Genomic DNA, 26419 nt, shown 5'->3' with positions numbered 1-26419 from the left:
CATAAATGCTTCACAACGCAACATCATAAGGAAATTACACCACAAAATTCAACAGGTACAAAGCAAAAGTACAAGACCTAAGTAATGCAGAATGAAGCATATGTTGACCAACATTTTCCACAAAGGCAAGTAACTCTTGCAGTTTTACCTTCTGTTTGTTTGTTTGTTTGTTTGGACAGTTTGTCAGGGTGCTCAGCCCATAACCTGCTATGATACCATCCATTGTTCTTGTTCATGATATCGCAGAAGATGCAAACGTGTGTGTGTGTGTATGTGTGTGTCTGTTTGTTTGTGTGCATTTGAATGTGTGTGTGCATATATGTGACTGTATGTAAGTGCATGTGTATGTGTGTGCATGTATGTGTGTGTGTGCCTGTTTCAATAACCAACTTCCGTTCACACTTGATTGAAAGTACCTTCAAAGGGCCATAACTCATGCAATTTCGATATGTCATTGTTTTTAACTGCATTCACTAAATGTTTTGCATTCAAATTTATATACTTTGGATGTTTTTGTTTGAACTCACTTACAGGATGGTTTGTCATGGTCAAGCTAATCTCCAACTGACACAGACACAGACACAGACACAGACACAGACACAGACACTGTGTCTGCATGGAAAGAAGATCCGTGGTTCGAACCCTGACTGCATCATACCAATGACGTTAAAAGATGGTACTTGTTGTTTCCCTGCCTGGTGCTCGGCATTAAAGGGATTAAACAAAGACTAGTCGGCTTGGAATCAGTATACTGTGTCTGAGTGGGGTATCCATGTTAAATTGTGGCATGGTATCTCAGTGGGATAGCACAATAAAACCGACAATAAGTGCAATAATCTTGAATGCAACATTTAACTCGATTTCACCTCACCTCATGTGCAATTGATGCAAATATCAAAAGGTTTGGAAAGAAGAACGTTACAAGTCTGTATTTGAAGGAGTAGTGTTTGCTTTCAATATTTCCTTGTCAAGTCAAAATAATATACCCGTTGATTCATTCCTTTCCACCCTGCCCGTTTGATTCCAACTCTGTACTGTCCACATACAGAGTAGTGAACACGTTGAATAACAGTTCAATCATAATATCTGACCAAGAGGAAGTCTTTCAGTGTTTGAGGTAATGGAAGTTCATCTATGGTTGTCAGCCCCTTCAGTGTGAGCGAGTGACGTAAACTTCCTCTACAAAGTCGTTTCAGACTTTTTGGGTTGTACATCTCCTTGTAGAGCCAGTCCCGGAACACAGGGACCCGGTCACACAGCATCTGGACAGCTTCACTGGTGAGGAGACTGTAGCTTCTGTCACAGTCAGCCATCAGCAGCAGCTGCAGCACTCGGAGCTTGCCCTGAGCCACAGCGTTGTCTAGAGGCGTTCTACCTGCACAGGAACAACGTCGACAGGAGATTAGTTTGTATTCTCTTTACAAGTATTTGTCATATGTCCATGTTGCTAGTACTCTTTGCCCCGACATGATACCTTCCTGAGTAAAGATCTGTGGACACCACCATGAGAACTATTACCGGGGCACGTGGGGTTGGATGTTAGCCTTCCGCCCCCAAGTAATAAGATTTTACTATACTCTGTCCAGGGGTGATGTAGCTCACTCAAATCATACCTCAGGGTTGTCATTCAATTCCATTTATTATAGAATGAATATGTCACACAATAGTCCTCAGACATGTTCTTGTTGCCTGCTAATATCTCCAGAATAACATGACACACAGCCAGATGATGTAATGAAAGCACAGTAGTGTTCCAGTTTGAATCTAAATTTATCACTTTGAATTCCAGAAAAGAGAGGACCCTTTAGAGAGGACCTCTCAGGTCAGTGGGGATCTCGAACTGACTCTCCAAACTCTGACAACTAACAAAATACTATAATCCTAATTCTTTGTTCTCTTTGTCTTTCTCTATTTTTACCAGTGCCAAAAATGAAAAGAGTCATATCTCTTTGTCTCTTTGTTCCAGTAGTTGCAGCTGTGAAAACAGCTTGGAATAGAATTATTTATAAGCTATACTCAGAGGTCCTTGTTATCCTTTGTTATATATTTCCAATAACAAAATCAATATGAAATTCTGAGTTACAGAATTTCATAACATGTTAGTATTCCAAATATATATATCAAAATGTATATATCAAAATATCCTGGTTACAGAACCCTGAGCCACCTTTGACCAGCTAATCTAAATGAAGGATTCCTGGGTTCCTTAGCCAATCAGATGTGATTTAATGATTTAATTTGATTTCTTTACCACCTCTATTCGGAGAGTATCTATTTTTTAACAAAAGAATACCCTTGCAGAACACAGATATTCCTTTGTTGGTATTTAATGTTGGGTGCAGATGCCATGGAGGAGAAACAACAGGTGTACAAAATATCCACAACAACTTAAGGGCACATTCTGTGAATAATCAAGTCGGGACCAGACAATCAAGTGATTGATGTCATGAGCATCGATCTACACAATTGGGATAAAATAATATGCATCAAACCAAGTCAGCGAGCCTGACCACCCGATCCCGTTAGCGCCTCTTACGCCAAGCATAGTCACCTTTTACGGCAAGCATGGGTGACTGAAGACCTATTCTAACCCAGATCTTCATGGGTCATTTATATATTGAATTAGCTGTTTTATATGACTGTATAGAACTTACCAAATCTATCCTTCAGATCTGGGTGAGCACCATTTTGAAGGAGGAGTTTGGCAATATTTACACTCTGTCCATCATTGGTAGCCAGGTGAAATGGTGTTACACAACCGCTGTCTACCTGGTGGAACATGGAGGAACTTGGATGAAAATGGTGAATGGTGAACAAATATTGCCAGTGTAAATGTATCATGGAAAAGGTTTGTAAAAACTCTTCAATGAGAATAAATAGTACAAAGGAACAATTTCATTACAGGAACAGATACTCCACACTTTTTGCCACATCACAGAAGTGGGATGAACAAAACTAACATCCTATATGTTATATTGTGTTCAAGACAACATTATTAATTATTTGTTGATCAGATATTTGTCTCCCAAGACCATAGTAAAACTATAAAACTGTTTGCAAGTACCACATAAAAAGAAGTATCCCCTTCACCATGGCAGTGGAGCTTAGTGGTCAAAGTGTTCGCTCATCACACTGAAGACCCAGGTTCGATTCCCCACATGTGTACAATGTGTGAAGCCCATTTCTGGTGTCCCCCACCATGATATTGCTGGAATATTGCTAAAACGGCTGAATATCATACTCACTCAATCACTATTAAGTGCCCTATTATTGCCCTCTTCAATTTAAATGTGAACAAATTTCTAAACTTTTGCAAAGATTGACTGCGCTGTCTTGCTACTCACTGCATTAACATCAGCACCAGCCTTTATCAAGGCTTTGATCTTGTCCAGCTTCTTCAAGCTGACTGCAAACATGAGGGGAGTTGCACCTTTCTGGGTTCTCCTATTGACGTCACAGCCCGCTGAAAAAATAATACAATATGGTGAACTTAACCCCTTAATGATAATCTACAATCTGTAGATACATGCAGTCTCATTGTCATTACAATAATAATAACATTCATACAATAAAGTATGCTCTGCACGCTTGTTGGAAGAGTCTGAGTCAAGAAACAGTTTAAGGGAAAGCCTGTCGAAAAAGGAATGTTTATAACCATTGTTTTATTTCCATTGGTACCCGGTAGATCATTCCACAATGAAGCTGCTGCATATTTGAAGGATCTTTTTCCATAAGTCGTTACAGCTTTTGTTGTTGAGATAAGCATAATGTCTTTGGATCATAGCGACAAGTTGGTTGGAAAGGAGGTCATACCTCTGAGAGATTGATACTAATGAACACATCTTAACGTGCTGTCACATGTCATTTTCAAGTCCTACATCCTGTTCAAGTAATGAAAATGTTAGTCCATGAATTAGTTAATGACTGCAAAACCTCAGTTTAGAAAATATTCAGTTCCAGATTTTATCATGGTAGAATCATAAATTAATGTGGAGTTTGAAAACTTAATCCCTGAAGACTTTTCAATCCTGAATCGTTTTAAAACTCTTGAATGTAAACAAAGAAGATCATCAAGCTCGTACCTTCCACTAGTCGGTTGACGACCTTGATACTGACTCTGAGCTGCATCACGGCGTGCCCCAGTGCTGTTGTGCCCTTGATGTCCTCCAGCTCCAGGTCCGCCCCTGCCTTGATCAGGGCATCCACCAGATGCAGGCGATTCAGGCACACGGCCTCCGTGAGAGCACACCGCTTGCTGCTGGTCTGACAATCCACATCCACACCTGGTCACATCAGGTGAAATAGAGGATATTATTGGAGTGTTCATGTCATACTATGCTTACGACACAAGTGTCTAGATTCCAGTATTTCCAAAGCGAGAGCAAATATAATGTTCTATTTAATACCGAAAATGACGTCTACATACAGAGACAAATTTAGTGTTTACCCATAAGGACAGCAAGTCGCATCAGCGTGATATGACCCTCCGGCACAAATGATTTTTATAAACCCTGATATGTTTGCCCTCGTAGGTAATAAAAGGGGTTTATTGTCGTCATTTAAGACTATTGCACTAATACAAAATTAAGAGATCTCCAGCTTCTGATAACTGACTCTCACAAGTACTAAAATGTCTGAACAACTGCTGTCAGTCTGAACATTGATCGTATCATCAGGTCTGTTGCTACAAAAACTGACAGGTGGTTGGATAGCCTCATGGTTAAAGCGCTCGCTCATCACTCTGAAGACCCGGGTTTTATTCCCCACATGGGTAGAATGTGTGAAGCCCATTTCTGGTGTCCCCTACCATGATATTGCTGGAATATTGCAAAAAGTGGTGGAAAACCATACTCACACACTCACTTGGTTGCTCAACACCTGGACAGGTCTCCTACCTCTAATACACTCAGCAATATTCCAGCTATATGATGGCAGCCTGTAAGCAGGGTAATAAACAAGTCTGGACCAGGCAATTCAGTGATTGATAATGTGAGCAATGATCCATACCATCGGGGTACGATGAAACACAATCGACCAAGTCAACGAGTCTGACCACCTAATCCATTTTGGTGCCTCTTAAAACCAGACCAGGTGGGGATCAGTTCTAACCCAGAATCCCCCCAGGTACAACAAAGTGTACAGTCAACAGCCTTCAGTCCCCCCCTACCTTTGTCTATGAGGTATTTAACAACATCCAGTCTGGCGGCAGCGGAGGCGAGGTAGATGGGGGTCCGGTCGTTTCCATCCTTTATGTTGAGGTCAGCACCATGGGAACACAGAACTTTGATTGTCTGATGCAACAAAATATAGGTATTATGCATCCATGATTAGATTAATGTTACCTTCAAAAGTAGAAAAGTCTGTAGCATAGGTGGATCCAGAAGAGGGATCCTGAGGGGGGTCCAGACCCCACCCTTTTGAAAACCAAATATAGTATGTTGTTGGCAGTAAAATTATCTGAGAGAGGATTTTGATATTTTAGACCCCTCCCTTTTCAAACAATGGATCTGCACTTGTGTAGCCTGGTTCATGGACTCAAGAGGTTTTAGCACAAACTGTCATAGGAAAGTTCTATCACAGTTTGCCATAATTAAAGAGCCATAGTTCTACAAACGTCTAAGTTAAAAAATATAAGTCCATAGGGCCAGGACCATAATTCAAATAAATACTACAAGTTAATGGAGTTGAAGAGTCATTAAGATTTCACTCTACACACATTGCCAATACTTCACAAGTAAGTATACACAACGTTCCTCCATCATCCGTGAATGTGGCATTGTGGTGACATGTCTAGTTTTGGTCAACTAATGAAATAAGGTCGTGGATAAATCATGGAAGTCAAATGCACCTACTCTGTGAAAAAATCACAAGACTATGGAACATGATTTCATGCGAGAAACATTGTTGTGCAATGTAGACTGAGCGCTCCCTGGTCGTGTTGGAAAAAGACTGTTGCTTGATTCGTTATAGTGAATAACACAGCATATAGGCCCATGTCCATGTATTCACAGGCAATGGATGAATGTAGTGCACACAAAGCTGTGATGTATTGTTAACACTGAAACATTTTCCTCTCCTAGGCAGAGTCCTCACCTCCATGTTGGAGTGCAGCACGGCCACGTGGAGCGGGCAGTACCTCTTCATTCGGATGTTGCGGAACAGGGAGGGACTATTCACTATGCACGCCTCACCTGCAGTACAGCAACACAATCTACATGAATGATGATGATGATCATCATCATCATCATGGCATTCTTTATTGTCAACATTGTCTTCTAGCAGCTCAGTGTCCTTTTTGTGCACTGACTGACTGACTTTAGTACACATTGTTCTTTCTTGAAATATGACGTCTTTTGTTGTTCATTGGTATCGTTTTATATTTTGAGTTCATTATTTGTATGTAAATAATGACTTTTACTTGTAACATTCATTCTTTATTCATAACATTTGACTATTATTGTGTACTTTTGTCCTTTATTTCAACTTTACATTTTTTCAGAGAATGGCTGCCCATAGTTAATGGTGAAACATGTCCAGTGAAAGGAAGTTTGAAGTCCGGTCTTAATCATGAACTTGTATTCGGAAAAAAGAAGTTAGAACCAAGTCCTCTTAGAATTGAGAAGAAATTGTAAATCAACCGGCACATTTGCCAGTGGAATACTGTTTCTTGTCTGTAAGTGTAATTCCTTTAATACTAATAGCCTAAATCATATCATTAATATTTCCCTCACTCATTGATATATATTGTAAAAGGTTTCACTCAGTACAGTGTATGTGCATGTCCCTATTCTCTTTATTACCAATTACCATGATCAGAGGGTTTTGTTCCTCTAACAATAGGGGCTGGACAGGAAGATTCCCAATAAACCATGCAGACTGAGTGCCGGTCTGATCGTTGAAACTGCACAGCCCGTCAAACACTGGGAACCCGTTTTAACCTGTGAAAGGGGATTTTCAAAACAAAACCTCATAAACCTCAAAACCTACTGAGATGTAGATTAATGACGGAGACACTGGACAGACTTATGTGTATATCGCTTCGTGGTAAAAAGTTGACGGACTTTGACCCAACACCGACGATGCGACGCTGGAAGGCTAGACGCAACCAACAGCTATACAGTGGAAACCGTTCAATAGCCTAGTTAGTAAAACCAACATCCCGAAAGGTTGAAATCGTATATGTTAGATGTGTCCTTGAATTGCTAATTAATTGTATGTACATGTATATCATGTATACATATTATGAAAGTGACACAAGTTTATTTTTTATTCATGCATGAACATCCAGCACCTCAGATATGAGGTGGGCGTGGCCAAAATGCAAAAGTCGATTGGTCGATTATCAACCATAAGATTCGAACAAGCAGACTGTAACATGTGACCCATGACAAGTGATCCTCTGTCTGATCCCCCTGACATGGTACGAAAGATCCTTGTTACTACTGACCGATGTGAACCATGTTGACATCAGTTCCGTGTCGCAGCATCATGCTGATCTTGTTGACATCGTTAAGTCGGACAGCTTTGAATATGGTGTCCTCCTCCTTTGCCGGGAGCTCAACAAACTCGCCATTGATTCCTTTAGAAGCCGCTGACATTGCCTCGTCTTCATCTTGGAGCAGAAAGGAGGGAGGGAGTCGGTTCTGTAACTGTTTAATACTGGACATAATGATGTGTTATAGGATGTGGTAATAACAAGTTTGCGCCGATTATGTTTCTAGGTTTGTCAGCACAATACCCATGCTCATGGGTTTCACCGAAGTGAGACCTGCATCACTTCGGGCTTTCCTCCCACATTAAGCTGACACGCTGTGATATAACTGGAATACTGTTAAAAGCGGCGTTAAACCCATCTCACTCACACTCACTGTAATAACAAATCATGACCAACTCATAACATACATATATCGTGAGGGAGGGAGCAAGCGAGTTGGGCTCATGGAGAGAATGGATGTGTTGTTGCCAAGCCAGGTGTCATAACTGGGTGAATCTGGGTTCAAACCCACAGCTACGTAATGCATCTTTAACAGAGAAGTGAACTATAAACTGTGAGTGAATTACTTTGAAAGATGCACATTCTGTTAACTGCATAACTTTTTGGGTCAAAACATATTTGCAAGAAACACAACTCATTCAAAGAATTAAGCATGTCAATTCATGTAGGGCTAGGACGACGAGTCCAAATTTACTACCCAGTACCCAACCCCCAAATACCCGACCCTACCTGGGTACTAGGGCTGGGACGAGTCCAAATTTACTACCCGGGTACCCACCCCCCTATTACCCGACCCTACCCGGGTACCCGCTGTAGTTCTCAAGAGATGGGTACAAAATGTGCGATTGGGAATTGTTTGACCAGACCACTGGCACAAAGTATTTAGGTACACTATAAAATGATCTGGTCATGCATACACTAAAGTTGACTGAAACCTGATCTTTATTCAACCATATAAAAGTCGGAAGGAAGGAATGCATAATCAGAAAGTAATGGGAACATTAGTGACTTGTAGTGTAACCATGAAGTTCCAGATATAATGTTTGCCATTAAACAGTGTATCACATGATTCATCATGGGTCCGGGTAGTCAGTCCTGTGGGTACACAGGTCCTACTTAGTACCCACCTGAACCGGGTACCCGAGTTACCCATCACAGCCCTAAATTGACAAAACAACAAATTTGATACTTTCGTAGAATTAACACTTACAAAGTTTCCTAAATCAACCATTGTTCATGAGCTAGCTATTCCAGCAGGGGCATCTGCAACACAGAGAGAAAGTGGTCATTTAGAGGCACTAGTATAGTTTCCTCCCAAAATCTAGATATGTTACATGTGCAACTAGTCCAAAATAACCTGTGAAAGTAGTTACAAATGACCAATGGTGTCTATCCCTGCATCACACTGATGAGATGTGTACCTATTGATAATAATTAAAATTAATAAAAGAGTAACTAAAGACCTCTGCATTTAATATGTCATTGATCTTGTACTGGAATATCTTTCTTACAGAGCTACAAAAACTTCATTCCTGAAAAATATGTTCCCTACACTGAAATGAAAACAATGGACTAATCGGCAATATTGACACTTCTTTGATAGGCATTTAGAAGGTGGAGCACTAAGTAAGGATAAGAATTTATGGATGAACAACTTCTTTATTACAATTAAGTGCGATGTTTTGGTGTAGGTTCACTTGCTTGATAACAATGTTAGAACCTACACCGAAACGTCGCTGTTCATCCATAAATTCTTATCCTTACTTATATTGACACTGATAGTACATAAACATGCCCAAATTAGCATGATTAGATCTTTTTAAATCAAAAGAAATCCATATAGACTGTAGGGAATATTTGGGCAAATATTTAGAAATTAGGATAAATTGTTTATTTCAGCGTTGGGGGAACCCCTTAACCAATGTTTACATTGTCGGTGGATGTCTATATTTAGCTTATATGCGTCATTTCAGACGTGCAAATATCCATATAAGGTAATTGAAAATTGCAACACACAAAAGCACTGTCAAGAGGCAGCGATTGAGTAAATAAGTGGACAATCACGTCGGCAATTATATCGTTCACAGAGAAATACAATAACATCGTAATGACAATTGTCAATCACGTCATAGCTCTTGAAAGCTTGACTGTTCGCCTTAAACAGGAATCTTTTCACAGCGTCCGATTTGGGTTTTTTTTTCATCAAAACTTACAATCGCGGTTCACATCGGGTGTAATTACACTTGCTGATGACTGTGTAATGGACACGCGAGACGACATACTCACGTGGTGATCTGTCAGTGGCAGGTATGCATGGGGTGACAATGATTCTCAGAAATTCGCAGGTGTTCCCGACCGGTGTTCCCGTCTGCCGCTTCGGACATCTGCATTCTGAAACCGGTTTCGTACAAGTAAACACAACCTAAACCCAAACCAGATGAATGAAAAGGGTTGCGTAACTGAAACCGGAATGAGTTTGGATACGATTTTATGTGCGTTTCAAATTGAAGTCTTTGAAAGGCATGTAAAAAGTTGGAAGAACATGATTACATGACACATTTTATGGACCAGAAGACATGACACATTTTATGGATAACAACTTCTTTTATTCTTTTTTAACGGCGTTTCAGAGCTACTTCTTGTCCTTGATAGGCATTTAGAAGTTGGGAGAACACGAATACATCACATGGTGCAAGTGGAAAAGAACAATGAATGCATGCTGCTTGTGAAGTTGATTGTAGATCTAGGCGCCTAAGATCGCTTGTAACTAAGATTACTTTGTGCAACTGGACCCTTGTGACTAGCAGGGCCTTGGTATGGGATGCTGACGAGGATGGGTGATGAAGCTGGTTTGGACTTGGAAACAGGATTTTTTTGCTGGGTTTCTAAGGTTTTCTGTATGGTTTTCTCCACCAGATGTTGAGGATATCCATTGAGGGCGATGAAAGTGTGTGACCGATGTTGTATGGAAAATCTTGTTTGTTGCCAGGAAAAATGGCGGTCAGGATGTTTTATGAAATGTTCCGAAACAGCAGAATTCATATCAGATTTGGCAACAGAGGTTTTGTGTTCGTTCATTCCGGTGACTACGGGGCGTAAAGTCTCTCCAATATATTTGCGTCCACAGTTGCATGAGATCTCATACCACGGTTGGGGTGGACTGGGTGGGAGCTTTACCGTTGGCGTGTCAGATGTTTGTAAGTGCCTTGTCGGAGGTGAATGTCACATCTATGTTGGCTGTTTTTGCGTTATAATTTGATATTGCTTTAAACATTGCAACATGTACAGAAAAACATTATGCAAACACAGTAACAATTTTTTGTGTGTGCTATGAAAACACAATATGTAACTTGTATGTCTGTCTTCACTGTCAAGTTTTGCTTGTTACATCTTAATATTGTCATAGCGACTGATTTGGGACAACCATTGTCTGAAGAACGTTTGATTCCAAGGCTAATTGCCCTGTAGGCATGACATGTATATGTCTCCATAACTAACATGCCATTATTAATAAGACGCTAATCCCCGTTGTTAATCCTCACCAACATTTCATTGTATATTGACTGTCAGCCAACCCGGGCTACCATATCACTTCCCGTTAATTACTGTTATTTATAGTATGATATTTATTGCCTTAATCTATCATCAACAGAACTGTGTCGGTTCATCACGCCATTATGTCCAATGTCCAGACAAACGTCATTGTCTCTTTGTCTGTCCATTCGTTGTTCGTGTTAGCAATACACTATTAGTCACTTTGGTATTCCTCGAGCAGGATGTGCCGCTCGTAGGAAACGTCCTGAGGTTGAGCTGGAGCTCTGCTCACCTCATGTATGCCTGAGCTGGAGGTCAGCTCATGGCTGTGTTTGTGTTGTCAGAGCAGGTATTCAGCTCATTGTGTAACTGTTGTTTATTGTTAATATGTTGTGCATAAAACGTTCCGGGACAGTGATGTCGATTTTGTCCTTGATTCCGCCAAGAGCCAGTTCTCCATCAACATGCGCGTTGACAATATTACAAGCACCGAATCATTTGTCATCAACATGTTTGTAAAACTATCTGTTGAATGGAAGGAATAGAAGGTTGTCCGTCTGGCAAACATTTTGGAGATTTCTAGTGAATACTATTCTTTGTGGCCTGTATGGTAATAGTTTTACTCACACTGAAAGCAAAACCTTGTGAATATATGTATTTTACTGCCGCTTCTTTCAGTAAACCATAATTCTTTTTGTAATAGAAACAACTGACTGAACATGGTTCCAGTCATCCAGTCTATAGCTACAACAGCTGTCAGTCAGAACATGGATCCAGTCATCCTGTCTATAGCTACAACAACTGACAGTTAGAACATGGATCCAGTCATCCTGGCTATAGCTACAAAAACTGACAGTCAGAACATGGATCCAGTCATCCTGTCTATAGCTACAGCAGCTGTCTGAACATGGATCCAGTCATCCTGTCTATAGCTACAGCAGCTGTCTGAACATGGATCCAGTCATCCTGTCTATAGCTACAGCAGCTGTCTGAACATGGATCCAGTAATCCTGTCTATAGCTACAGCAGCTGTCTGAACATGGATCCAGTCATCCTGTCTATAGCAACAGCTGACTGTCTGAACATGGATCCAGTCATCCAGTCTATAGCTACAACAGCTGACTGTCTGAACATGGATCCAGTCATCCTGTCTATAGCAACAGCTGACTGTCTGAACATGGATCCAGTCATCCAGTCTATAGCTACAACAGCTGTCTGAACATGGATCCAGTCATCCTGTCTATAGCTACAAAAACTGACAGTCAGAACATGGATCTAGTCATCCTGTCTATAGCTACAACAACTGACAGTTTGAACATGAATCCAGTCATCCTGTCTATAGCTACAGCAGCTGTCTGAACATGGATCCAGTAATCCTGTCTATAGCTACAGCAGCTGTCTGAACATGGATCCAGTCATCCTGTCTATAGCAACAGCTGACCGTCTGACATGGATCCAATCATCCTGTCTATAGCAACAGCTGACTGTCTGAACATGGATCCAGTCATCCAGTCTATAGCTATAACAGCTGTCTGAACATGGATCCAGTCATCCTGTCTATAGCAACAGCTGACTGTCTGAACATGGATCCAGTCATCCAGTCTATAGCTACAACAGCTGACTGTCTGAACATGGATCCAGTCATCCTGTCTATAGCAACAGCTGACTGTCTGAACATGGATCCAGTCATCCAGTCTATAGCTACAACAGCCGTCTGAACATGGATCCAGTCATCCTGTCTATAGCTACAAAAACTGATAGTCAGAACATGGATCTAGTCATCCTGTCTATAGCTACAACAACTGACAGTTAGAACATGGATCCAGTCATCCTGGCTATAGTTACATCTGACAGTTAGAACATGGATCCAGTCATCCTGGCTATAGCTACAACTGCTCATTGTTTGAACATGGATCCAGTCATCCTGTCTATAGCTACAACAGCAGCTGTCTGAACATGGATCCAGTCATCCTGGCTATAGCAACAGCTGACTGTCTGAACATGGATCCAGTCATCCTGTCTATAGCTACAACAGCTGACTGTCTGAACATGGATCCAGTCATCCTGTCTATAGCAACAGCTGACTGTCTGAACATGGATCCAGTCATCCAGTCTATAGCTACAACAGCTGTCTGAACATGGATCCAGTCATCTTGTCTATAGCTACAAAAACTGACAGTCAGAACATGGATCCAGTCATCCTGTCTATAGCTACAACAACTGACAGTAAGAACATGGATCCAGTCAGCCTGGCTATAGCTACAACATCTGACAGTCAGAACATGGATCCAGTCATCCTGGCTATAGCTACAACTGCTGATTGTTTGAACATGGATCCAGTCATCCTGTCTATAGCTACAACAGCAGCTGTCTGAACATGGATCCAGTCATCCTGTCTATAGCTACAAAAACTGACAGTCAGAACATGGATCCAGTCATCCTGGCTATAGCTACAACATCTGACAGTCAGAACATGGATCCAGTCATCCTGGCTATAGCTACAACTGCTGATTGTTTGAACATGGATCCAGTCATCCTGTCTATAGCTACAACAGCAGCTGTCTGAACATGGATCCAGTCATCCTGTCTATAGCTACAAAAACTGACAGTCAGAACATGGATCCAGTCATCCTGGCTATAGCTACAACATCTGACAGTCAGAACATGGATCCAGTCATCCTGGCTATAGCTACAACTGCTGATTGTTTGAACATGGATCCAGTCATCCTGTCTATAGCTACAACAGCAGCTGTCTGAACATGGATCCAGTCATCCTGTCTATAGCTACAACAACTGACTGTCTGAACATGGATCCAGTCATCCTGTCTATAGCTACAGCAGCTGACTGTCTGAACATGGATCCAGTCATCCTGTCTATAGCTACAACAACTGACAGTCAGAACATGGATCCAGTCATCCTGGCTATAGCTACAACTGCTGATTGTCTGAACATGGATCCAGTCATCCTGTCTATAGCTACAACAGCAGCTGTCTGAACAATGATCATATCATCGGGTCTGTTGCTACAACAGCTGACAGGTGGTTGGATAGCCTCATGGTTAAAGCGCTCGCTCATCACACCAGAGACCCAGGCTCGATTTCCTGACATGGGTACAATTTGTGAAGCCCATTTCTGGTGTCCCCTGGCGTGATATTGCTGGGATATTGCTAAAAGCAGGATAAAACTATAATCATTCACTTACAACAGCTGACAGTCTGAACATGGTTCATGACATTATAAGGAAGCAGAGAACACTGAGACTGGATGACAAGGTGTCTTCATTCTCATTGTCTTATTAATCAAGCTATAAACAATAATCTTTCACAATAAAAATGAGATCCAAGTTTGACATTTTGGCTGCCTGTACTTGTCTGGATTGATGCTGATTTATAGTGCTAGCCCACTGAGAAACCATGCAACATGAATACCCCACTCAGACACAGTATACTGACTCTGAGCCGAACAGGCCTTGTTTTAGCCCCTTAATGCCGAGCACCAGACAGGGTAACAATGAGTACCATCTTTTAACGTCTTTTTGTATGACACGGACAGGTATCGAAGCCTGGACCTTCCATTCTCCGGGCAGACGCTCTACCACAAGACCACAGATGCGGTCTGTTTTAAATGGGACAGGTTGAATGAAAACGACACATGTTTACTGAAAAAAGACCATTTATTTTATATTATCACATGTCCTGAAACTGTATCTTCCATATTCATCATCATCATATATACAAAACATCACATAAGTACAAATGTTCACTATACACGTCCTATTTTCTACAGTTTGTACATAAAGGGTTAAGTTATGAGTACATGATGCAGGTAATGTTTGATGTAGATGTCCATCCTACATGGACAGCATAGCAGCTCCTTGATAAAACACACTGCAATCGCAACACGATGAAAGGAGTGTTAGAAATTATGTTTCATGAGTGAGTGAGTATGGTTTTGCGCCGCTTTTAGCACTATTCCAGCAATATCATGGCAGGGGACACCAGAAATGGGCTTCACATATTGTACCCATGTCGGGAATCGAACCCGGGTCTTCGGCATGATGAGCGAACGCTTTAACAACTAGGCTACCCCCTCGCCCTTGAGGAACCAAGACATTTTAGTACTTGTGAGAGTCAGTTATAATAAGCTGGAGATCTCTTAATTTTGTATTAGTGCAATAATCTTAAATGACGACAATAAACCCCTTTTATTACCTACGAGGGCAAACATATCAGGGTTAATAAAAATCATTTGATGCCTGAGGGTCATATCACGTCACGAGACAAGTCTATTGTTGACGTCCTTCGAATCTTATTGTGACGTGAGGTGAGAATGATGTCACACTGGAAACAATGTCTTAGCTGATTGTTGGCATCATTTGACGAAATGTGGTTGCTTTGATGCTGCGACTGGCTGTCCTTATGGGTAAACACTAAATTTGTCTCTGTATGTAGACCTCTTTTTCGGTAATACTAGTAAATAGAACATTATATTTGCTCTCGCTTGGGAAATACCGGAATCTAGAACGCTTTAACCACCAGGCTACCCAACCGCCCCTTATGTTTCATGAAGAATATGACTACTATCAGACAGGTTCAAAGCAGGCCTTTCAGGTCAGATATTATAAACATTTTCCCTAACAAGTCTAAGTTAAAAAATAACTTTAAAGTTGTTCATAAGATATTGTGTCCGTTTTAAAAGACATTCGAGCCATAATGAAATATTTTTTAATGAGAAAAATTATTACATCTTTCTAGTATAAATGGATAAAACTCAAATTTTGTTTGGGCTTCACAAACCCCAGGTTCCCATGGTAACATAATCATAAATAAAACAATGATGTAATCTTACTGTATTGTATTGAGTAAAATTAAATGATTTTGAATAATTCTTCGTATGAAACATTACATGTGATAGGCTGTCCTCCAAATAACGCAGATGTTTGTACAAGTGCTATGATATACAGTACAGAACCCCCCCCCCGCTATGGCTGGTCAACTCGGATTGACCAATGAAACTCCGTGATGAGTGCCCTATGCCCTGCTTCTGTCATTGTTTTGGCTAATACGTGCCCTATGAAGCTCAACAAATGAAACAGTTTCCCAGCCTAAATGCAAGAATAAATAACCCTTTCAAAAGTAAGACTCCAATGTGTTCACTCTCACTAAAAAGCATGGATCAAACAAATTTCCTTGGGGACATCAGGTGACAGATTTGTCATCTGCATAAAAAAACAGTTAAATATTTCATGAAGAAAACTGACTGCAACATGACAAAAGATTCACAGACAATACCTTCCAAAACTGATAAGTTTTAAAAGTACAGTGAAACTTCTTTAACATGGAGTACTTCGGACGTCAACATTTAACAATGAAAACCAAAGTTATCTGATAAATGCTACACAACCTTGATAGTCTTTAAACAATAGTTTGGTGTACCACGGGGGCACAAGGAATATCCCTACCAAAAGTTGAGAGGTGTGTACTGAGTCACCTGATCTTGCGTAAGTGAGGTCAATAATTATAAACCAAGAAGCTGGTAGAACAGTAACATAATATAATCTCTGTATTCTCAGGATCACAGGTGTATGAAAAGTGCTCCCAAAGTTTTGGTGAATAACATACAGACTTGCGAAATCACACCAATTAAAAATCTTTAAATCAGTCAACCCCTATTGCACTTTCATACATAACTGGTACAGATATTAGTTAAATATAACCATCATTCTCTACTAGCCCTGTCATATCCAACATGGCGGGGATCGGTGATACTCATGTATGTCATGGCATGAAAACATATGTACAAGTTTTATCAAAATATTGGTAGTAAACATGACGAACTCACACCTTGACATGAACCTATATATAAATTTGATATCCAAAAATGGATTTAACATGTCTGTTGTCACATGTTCTTTCATGTTGTCGAACCTCTTCCTCTATAACTGAGAGAGCAGCTGGAGATCTTGTATACAATTCCTCTAGCAACACACACCATCAAGGCTTCATTAGATGCACTCGTCTGGTACTAAGGAATGGCTTTTGGGGGGTATGTTTTGATGAACACATGGTATGGTCGTCTTGTGACAAATGGTTCCATCAAGAGGTAGCTGTATCTGTGACATGTAACCCTATCATGCTCGTTGTCACGATTGCTTGTTCACTAAATATAGATACACATAATCAAGGCTCTGACTGATTTTAAATTTTTACCAGACCTAATCAATTTATTTGTTCCAAGCTTATCCTCACCTACATTCTCCAAAAGTAAAAGAATAATTTATTATAATGGATTGAAAAATTGATTAATTTTGTTACTTCAAATCAACCCTGGCACATTTTTAATTTGTTTAAACTAAATATATAATCAGTGTGCCTCATCAATAAATGAACCTTAGACGAATACATGATCCTAATATATAATCTCTGAAAATCTGAAAAGATTATGAATATAATAAAATATAATTGTTTTGAGTATTTCTAATCAGTGTACCGGTATTTAAGATGAATATCTTGTCTGGCATTAAAGTCAGTTACAACATATACCTTATTACATGTAATCGGTCAAGAAATGGGCTCCTTCGTCATCAATCCTGTACATACACGTTGCACACTGGTCACAATACATACAGACACATACATGTGCCAAATATCTGCATCTACATGGGTAGATCTATGTGTCTCTATTTACATATATACATTTACTTTGTTCTAGAAATATCAACAAGACTTTGTCATCATGACGATAATTAAATAGCATTTTCCCACCGGTTAGTTATTACAGTATGGCACCTTTAGAAGCCCTATGAACAAGCAACATGTAATAATATCATGGAGAATATCTGTATTCAACTTATGCTGAATTTCCCATAACTTACATGTTGATTATTGTCTGTTTTGTACAGCCTTACTCTGTTGAAACCAAACTGATAAAGATCTTTCACACAAAGCATAAATAATTTTTAAAATGTGTCCATTTTGCCCATGAGCTGTTTGTAAATTACAGTTATCTCCCTTGAACAGCATGTCATGTACATATTAACGTTTCATAAATAAGAGAAATTGCTCTGAACAGCAAACACGACCACTAATATAATACAAGCCACTTTTTTTTATGACAGGTGAAGTAACGTTGTGTCAACGCAGACTAGCCATTCTATGAGTCAAAAGATCAGTCTCTTCAAATAAATTTGGAAACAAGTTTGATCTCAGTGAATATTGCTAAACCTCACATCCGTGATAAGTGATTTAATTTATATAGAATGTAGTCGTAATAGTAGTTTGGCACTTTTTCATGCTAATTACCAGTATCTATTCTGTTAACATAACTACAGGATACTTTGTCAACTAAAAAGCCGAGTAACTTTGCCGCATACATCTTATACATATATGCCAACACATATTGGGTCCAGGTGCTTTTACATGATATCCTAATAGTAGCAACTGATGAATACATGAATAGCATTGCATATATAATGTGTGGGGACAGCATCCTGTCCCTGACAACATAACTCATGATTTGAAATACAAGAATAGACACAATTTTTGCTTATAAAATCACTTACAAAAGCAAAATTGTAAAAAATGTTATTTACAGACATAAGTGACATCATAAATTGTGTATGTTTTGTGTGTGTAAACAGTGACAAACAAGCACTTATGTTCACACAACTCTGTCAGGTATTTGTTACCTTCTGTAAGACAACATAGTGAAGTATTTCTGTATTGTTTTTTCTTGGTTCACACGATTCATTCTTGCAGAGTAATTGCTTCAGGAAAATAAAATTATAATATCTTCACAATAAAATTACAATTTTTAAACTCAAAATCAGTATATTGATGCTATGAAACTCAGTTAATCCAGTATGTACCCCATTACATACCCAGGGTAAGTAAGTTCCATTAATATTAAAATCATTCTGAACATTTCTGTATAAACAGAATTTCAAGGACACAAGCCATATATAAAATGTTCAAAATAAGTCCATCTAAAATATTTTTTTGCATAAAAAAATATTTTCGAATTGAGAGAAAAATTATTCTTTTTTTCGCAAATCATACAAAATAATAGGATTAGTGGAAAAGTTAACCATGAAGTTAATAGAGTGGGCGAAATATTCTGTCATACAGGGAGCAGCAACTGTGTGTAGCTGTCTACAACCAGCAGTGCCGGACAACGCTTCTTTCTGTCAGTGCTGGAAGATGTTGGTCAATATATCCCATATCACTCAACACATTGTTTCTATTATGCTACTTGTTCCATAGTATATCTTCCAACACACAACACAAGTCCGTCAGCGTGGAGCCACAGGATCCGAATCTGGATCATGCTGGCAGATGATTGGTCACAACAAGAACAGGACTTGTACAGAAGTTGTCAGTATATTGCACCCTGTTTCCTGTTACAATCTGGTGTCCTTGCACATTTCCTCATGTTCCCTTCACCTCCCGGCCGTGTTTAGGGTTTCCGCCCGTTTGCGTACGTGAGCAAGCATGTCAAGACAGACTGTTGACAAACTCTGGTCGATCAATTTCTGTGGAAGCCAGCCCTGTAAACAAACAGTAGATTTCATATGGTTTTATTCCATGCAAAACTATTTCATACAAGCAGCAATGAACATTCTCCAGTTGAATAATGATGCAGCGCTGATCATATGTTTAACATGGGCAATTATTTTTATAAGATATTGTTAGCTCAGCACACATGCTCTCTTTCCATTAAAGTGATTCTTCATAATTCAACAAACTTGATGACAAACTTGTGCCTGAAGGACTATCATCATTTCAGACTAAAATTGCTTGAAATATATATTTTTCAGTTTTAATTGTTTTAACTGTGGAGATGTTAGCTGTGAAGGAAATGGCTAAATAATACATGTTTATATATGATTATAACGACGCTGAATTGTCCATGGAATGCATGATGGGTTCCATTAAAAGAAAAAAACATCCCATACATTTCTGTGAAATTGTTCAACCAATTTTCAGACTATTTTCATTTTAATTGCAATCTTAGCAAATTTGTTTTGTCGTTTCAACTGAAAACAGACTCAAATTCCCGATGTCTAAGACCACGCTGTTCCCCCTGTCTACCAGCCATGTGCTGTCCCCCTGTCTACCAGCCATGTGCTGTCCCCCTGTCTACCAGCCATGTGCTGTCCCCCTGTCTACCAGCCATGTGCTGTCTCCCTGTCTACCAGCCATGTGCTGTCCCCCTGTCTACCAGCCATGTGCTGTCCCCCTGTCTACCAGCCATGTACTGTCCCCTTGTCTACCAGCCATGTGATGTCCCCCTGTCTACCAGCCATGTGCTGATCCCGTCTACCAGCCATGTACTGTCCCCCTGTCTACCAGCCATGTGATGTCCCTCTGTCTACCAGCCATGTGCTGATCCCGTCTACCAGCCATGTGCTGTCCCCCTGTCTACCAGCCATGTGATGTCCCCCTGTCTAAGAGCCATGTGATGTCCCCCTGTCTACCAGCCATGTGATGTCCCCCTGTCTAAGAGCCATGTGCTGTCCTCCTGTCTACCAGCCATGTGCTGTCCCCCTGTCTACCAGCCATGTGCTGTCCCCCTGTCTACCAGCCATGTGCTGTCCCCCTGTCTACCAGCCATCTGCTGTCCCCCTGTCTACCAGCCATGTGCTGTCCCCCTGTCTACCAGCCATGTGCTGTCCCCCTGTCTACCAGCCATGTGCTGTCCCCCTGTCTACCAGCCATCTGCTGCCCCCCTGTCTACCAGCCATCTGCTGTCCCCCTGTCTACCAGCCATGTGCTGTCTCCCTGTCTACCAGCCATGTGATGTCCCCCTGCCTACCAGCCATGTGCTGTCCCCCTGTCTACCAGCCATGTGCTGTCTCCCTGTCTACCAGCCATGTGCTGTCCCCCTGTCTACCAGCCATGTGCTGTCCCCCTGTCTACCAGCCATGTGCTGTCCCCCTGTCTACCAGCCATGTGATGTCCCCCTGTCTACCAGCCATGTGATGTCCCCCTGTCTACCAGCCATGTGATGTCCCCCTGTCTACCAGCCATGTGCTGTCCCCCTGTCTACCAGCCATGTGATGTCCCCCTGTCTACCAGCCATGTGCTGTCTCCCTGTCTACCAGCCATGTGCTGTCCCCCTGTCTACCAGCCATGTACTGTGCCCCTGTCTACCAGTCATGTACTGTCCCCCTATCTACCAGCCATGTGCTGTCCCCCTGTCTACCCAGCAAGTACTATCCCCGTCTACCAGCCATGTGCTGATCCCGTCTACCAGCCATACGCTCTCCACGCCTCCTCACCTTAAGGTTTGTGTTGAGCAGCCAGACGAAGATACACTGATCAGGCTCCCCGAGGACAGGCTTGAAGCCCCAGCCTCCTGGACCGTTCTCTCCCCTGGAATACACACACAACACTGATAAGCCTGCCTCTAAACAATTGGGATAACATAAACACACACAACACTGTTGAACCTGCCACAACCACAACATGGGATTAATTACCTAACAGAATTTCTAAAAAAGTCAACATCTATCACCATAGTTGACATGTGCCACTCAAGTTATTCACAAGGTTGTCATTTTGTCCTGAAACAACAAGCCCTCATTTATCTTCTGAAACTGTCTGCCTCATGGACATGCTTCACTTACTGACTCACTTTTTGTCCATGGACTAAATTTCCCCAATCTTATGAAGAGGTGACCCAGTGTTAATGGGTTGAACACTGACTTCAACAGTGTTTCACTTATAACATAGCATTTCAGCTTTATATGGGAGGAACGCATGAAGTGATGCAGGTCTTGGGATCCTGGCATTCCTAAGGGCAGAACTCTGTAGAGCAAATTGCAGCGCCTTAAATGCCTGGGACCTGTTTCATCCAAACAATCTTACATTCAAGCAACCACACTTTGAGACTTGTCTTCCAAGATGGCACCCCACAAGAACACAATCTAATTACTGTATTCGACATAATAGGAGCCCAGGGTGCCCTTAAAATTAGAAATAGGGGGCACATATTAGAATATTATTCTGGTGAAAAACAACAGAGTTGAAAAATCGTAAATTTCGTGGTTTATGCTGACAGCCTGAAATGTTTATGCACAACAGATATATTTTTTCCAGAATTTAATGTCCCATTAAGAATGCATATAACACATGTATTATACATGAATAAATAAATCTTGTGTACATTGATCAATCTGAAGGGTTGCTAATAGGGATTGTTCACTAGCCAATATATTAGCAAATATCGCAGTGGGCGTTTATTACGTCGAATACGGTACATGACTTAACAGAGATCTTTTCTTTGTTGCCTTGTATTGTGAGAACTCACCTGACATATTTCTTCTGCGGCGCCATTTCTGAATGTGTAGTAGCAATGCCTGCTGACATGTGGATTCCGTCCTTCACACCCCAGTGTCTCACTGTGACAAAGTCTCGGCTAGTGATCAGACCGCCACCACCCTCGGCAGCGACATTGTAGGAGACATCTGTGTTGTCATTCACCACTTGCAGCGTCTGCAACAACCAGGAAGGGGGAATCTTTAGCATATTCAAGAACTTAATCAGAATAATGATCAGGTATGGCTTGTCTGGTCTGGACTCAATTACTTACAAATTATGATATAGCTGGAATAGTGTTGACGACAGCATAAAACAACATTCACTCTCACTCAATATGGGAGGCTATAACGAGTTATGTCCCTTCTATGTCCCTCCTATTGACCAATCAGATTCCATCTCTCATATCACTTGTATTTGCTTCAAGCTATATGATGGCAGTCCGTAAATAATCGAGTCTGGACCAGACAATATAGTGATTGACATCAAGACGATCAGATCGATGATAAAGATCTATATTTTAACATAATGGGTCTTACTTTGTGAAGCAATCAAATCAGTAAGCACCTTGATTAGAAACATGAAAGGATTTGGAAAATATCTGTTGATGCCAAGTTGTTGGTACACATGCATTACAAATCCTGCAATCAACAGAAATCTGCAAGACAGCTGACGATTTTGTCAATTTCATTTCGCGATTTTGATTGGACTATGCATAAAGCCATTATTTAAGCCAACATATAACTTCATAATTCCAGCCTTGTTCGGCATGGGTGGAAACTGGACTTTTATAGTCAGTTAACTCCCATGCCTTGGGAAGATAGGTTTGCCTGGTCCAGGCTCAACATTAACCTTCCTTCACACACTCATACCACAACCACATGCATGGCAGCGGAAGTGGCCACAGAATGCAAGGACATACCACAATGAAGACTGACCCACTGAATCAGAGACATGTTTTATGACACTCCTCTAATGCAAGGCTTTGCAAAGTTAATCCTCATATACCCACCCTGCACTCAATCACAGTGGGGTTCCAGTCTGGCTGCTCACTCTGATTGGTCACTATCTCACGAAACAGATCAGCTGGGCTAAGCTCCACTAAACCCTGAAAAGCATAAATGTTCAATAGAAATAGATATCAGAAAAATCCAGCAGAAAAAGGTATCACAACAGTTCAACAGGACAGATAACGCAATAGTTTATCATTGTGCTGAGATCCAAACGGAATTGGCAGATTGAATGTCTGATAATGGAGATTGTCCTGACAGGGATTTCTCTGCATCCCTCCCTAAGTGTTGTATATTTTCTTGTAACTCTCAAGTCTTTATTTTTTTATATCAGACAGCTAAGCGATAAATCGCAAAGAACAATGAAGAACGAAGCGTGGTTTTATTTCACGATAAAACACTGCTGATGACGTCAGCATATTGGACAACATGTCAAGTAAATTGTTCCCCATAGTTAGCTGGGCAACGTAGATATATGCGATGGCCAACGACCACTTCCAAATGTGAGAGACATATGACACTCGGTATTGGGAGAAAAGGTACAGATAACTGACGTGAAAATTGTGAGAATATGCAGGAAATATCAAAATTAACCACTCCTGTTAATAAAATGGACTTGTCCGACATTGCCACAGTCGGATTCCCCTCATGTTTTTTTTCCCTGCAGTGTTTTATTGTACGATAAACAACTCCCGCTTATTTCTTGAGTAAAACTACCCAAGTGTAGTTCATAATTGTGTAACCTCGCCAAGTGTTGTTAGTTTTTTCATTGGCCTCCCAAAGAATGCAAAAGTGCCATCATACTTTTGTTTTATCATGACAGTCACACAACGTAAAAAGAATATACCCTCATCCAAATTTTCACATTTCAAACCCCTCCCTTTTTGAGGAACCTCCTGATTCTCTAGGTCCCCTGTCAGTGTCCGAGTCTCACCTGTAGCCTGAAGACCTTGCCGTGAGTGGGCACGGACCTGCTGTGGACACAGCCTCCCGTGGGGTCGGTCCCAGCCTCCTTCTTCCACTCTGAGTCGTCACTAGTGATCAGGTCCCACATGATGTTCCAGGCACTCAGGCCTACACTCAGGTAGTCTATCTCCTGTAAATGTAACTAATGTTATATTTGGGATAACACTTTCTTAGTAAAGTACAGATTCTAGTACTTTTTTGGGTTGAGTCCCGTGCGGGATTCGAACCCACACCTGCCAGGGTGAGGCACCTAATCGTCAGCATACAAAGTCAGCGATCTAACCCACTCAGCCACTGAGCCTTCCACAAAAATGAAAGTCCGACAACTGGTAGTCTAGATCACGTACTTTGAGTACCCCCCTGACAAGTGTATTCATATCTCCTGTAAAGTCACGACATGGTCACACCTTGTGCTTTCAGAGTAACTTACCTAAAATCAGTAGTGTATGAAAGCAAATTCAAATCTCCATGCTGTGGAACTTTACAGCAGGGGCTTATCTAGCTGGGAATGTTTGGGGATTTAAAGAACTTTGTGTTTGTTTGTTTGTTGTTTAACGCCACACTCAACAATATTCCAGTCACATGATGGCGACTTGTAAATAATTAAGTCTGAACCAGACAATTCAGTGATTGACATCATGAACATCGACCTATGCAATTGGGACACGGCGACACACATCAACCAAGTCAGCAAGCCTGACCACCTGTTCCTGTTAGTTGCCTCTTATGACAAACATGGGTTGCTGAAGACCAATTCTAACCCGGATCTTAAAGGGAGACACGGAAATCAGCCTGTTGTTTAGATGGAACATGTAATAACAAAGTATTGTTCTGAATATATGACAACATAGCATTAAAACTGACAATCAGCATCGAGACTTTAAGGGTCACATATCGTATTTAGTATACATTTTGGAGAGTTTGATACTTTAAACCAATATATAATCATCTGGAGCTGGGTCATTCAGGATATCATCCTTATTCACCATCTACTTGCATACTGTTAGATTCTTTTCCCCAAAATTGGTTATTTCTAAATTGTTCATCTTCCTAAGTAACCCGAAATTCACCCCAGTATTGCATGGTGCTACACAGACATTGCATAACTGTAGAAAAACCTCTCCCTTATTGCTTATTATAACAAGATTTGTAGAATTTTCCTATTCGGAATATTCTATAAGTAATACGTTACCACTGTTATACCGAGGCTGTTGTCCCCCACAACTGCTGCTATAGCAAAATCTACCACAGAGATCTCAATTACCTCATGCAGCACGTGCGTAACCACCTAGCTGCCATGTGACACCCTCCACTCTTGTCTCTTGCCAGAGCAAGTGCTCGGGGGACGAACGGGCGGGCAGCAGCCCAGTGGTAACGTATTACTTATAGAATATTCCGATTAGGAAAATTCTACAAATTCTACAAAAGTAATATGTTACCACTGTTATACCGAAGCTGACTACCACAGTAGGCGGTGGGGAGCACCTACAACCCGAATCCTGACTGTTAGCGTTCCTTCCAACCAGCGCAAGTAAACACCAAGGCGGAAGCACTGATGCGCATGCACCTAGCTAGGCGTTACCCTATAGGAATACCAAAGCACTGTCAAGCGCATACCGTAAGGCTCAATCGTCATTGCCAAAACGATTGGTGACGCCAAACGGCCCCACTGGATAGGTATTTCATCGCCGCAGCGAATGAGAACACTGTATCCGCGTGAGCTAAATCTTAGATCAGATTAAACAGTCGAAAGAGGGAAATTAATTTCATTCAGACCGTATATCCCAGAGCAAGCCTACTTAACGTATGTATTAGGCGCGTGACATAATTCCAGTATTCGTAAGCATGTATCACAAGGTTGGAAGACACGACAGACAATTAAATGCATAATTGTCAAAATACAAAAAGCCGCCTCACCTGCGGTGAGAGTGTGCTGGCTTGCAGGACCCCCACTCCTGTACCCACAGCGTGGGAACATTGGAGACGACCCAGATTGACCACCGAGCAAGGACTGACGACTGCGGAGTTTGGAATTGCGCTGGACACACCCCCTAGATGACCGCTTGTGCCGCGATCAGCGGCCAAAGATGGTGCA

The 26419-nt window shown here is 41.1% G+C and overlaps 2 protein-coding genes across 5 annotated transcripts in view; both read right to left on the bottom strand.

Annotated features, from left to right (window-relative positions):
• Nucleotides 1–581: 581 nt before the first annotated feature.
• LOC139465868 (ankyrin repeat domain-containing protein 7-like) lies at nt 582–9868 on the bottom strand. 2 transcript variants are annotated; one of them, XM_071247827.1, is made up of 9 exons: nt 9782–9868; nt 8706–8758; nt 7448–7649; nt 6094–6191; nt 5168–5291; nt 4083–4283; nt 3345–3463; nt 2655–2769; nt 582–1375 (listed from the first exon to the last, which is right to left on the bottom strand). In XM_071247827.1, the coding sequence occupies exons 2-9, from the start codon at nt 8724–8726 to the stop codon at nt 1074–1076; spliced, it is 1182 nt and encodes a 393-aa protein (XP_071103928.1). In that variant the 5' UTR covers nt 8727–8758; nt 9782–9868; the 3' UTR covers nt 582–1073. The 2 variants fall into 2 exon arrangements, with proteins under 2 accessions (XP_071103928.1, XP_071103929.1); XM_071247828.1 differs by lacking the exon at nt 9782–9868 and having other exon boundaries at nt 7448–7612; nt 8706–8741.
• A 4835-nt stretch (nt 9869–14703) lies between these two features.
• Nucleotides 14704–26419, bottom strand: part of LOC139465866 (stAR-related lipid transfer protein 3-like) — a 69794-nt gene continuing 58078 nt past the window's right edge. For all 3 annotated transcript variants that reach the window (XM_071247823.1, XM_071247824.1, XM_071247825.1), the window contains 5 exons: nt 24293–24454; nt 23361–23456; nt 22341–22525; nt 21310–21403; nt 14704–19575 (listed from right to left, as the gene is read on the bottom strand). In XM_071247823.1, coding sequence (XP_071103924.1) covers nt 19468–19575; nt 21310–21403; nt 22341–22525; nt 23361–23456; nt 24293–24454 — 645 coding nt within the window. In that variant the 3' untranslated portion in view covers nt 14704–19467. The remainder of the gene's footprint in view (nt 19576–21309; nt 21404–22340; nt 22526–23360; nt 23457–24292; nt 24455–26419) is intronic.

The sequence above is a fragment of the Haliotis cracherodii genome, unplaced genomic scaffold (genome assembly GCF_022045235.1).
Source record: "Haliotis cracherodii isolate W230 unplaced genomic scaffold, xgHalCrac1.p SCAF_18, whole genome shotgun sequence".
Lineage (NCBI taxonomy): Eukaryota > Metazoa > Mollusca > Gastropoda > Lepetellida > Haliotidae > Haliotis > Haliotis cracherodii.
Note: the sequence above shows the minus strand (reverse complement) of the source record. Positions and strands in the feature narration are given on the sequence as shown.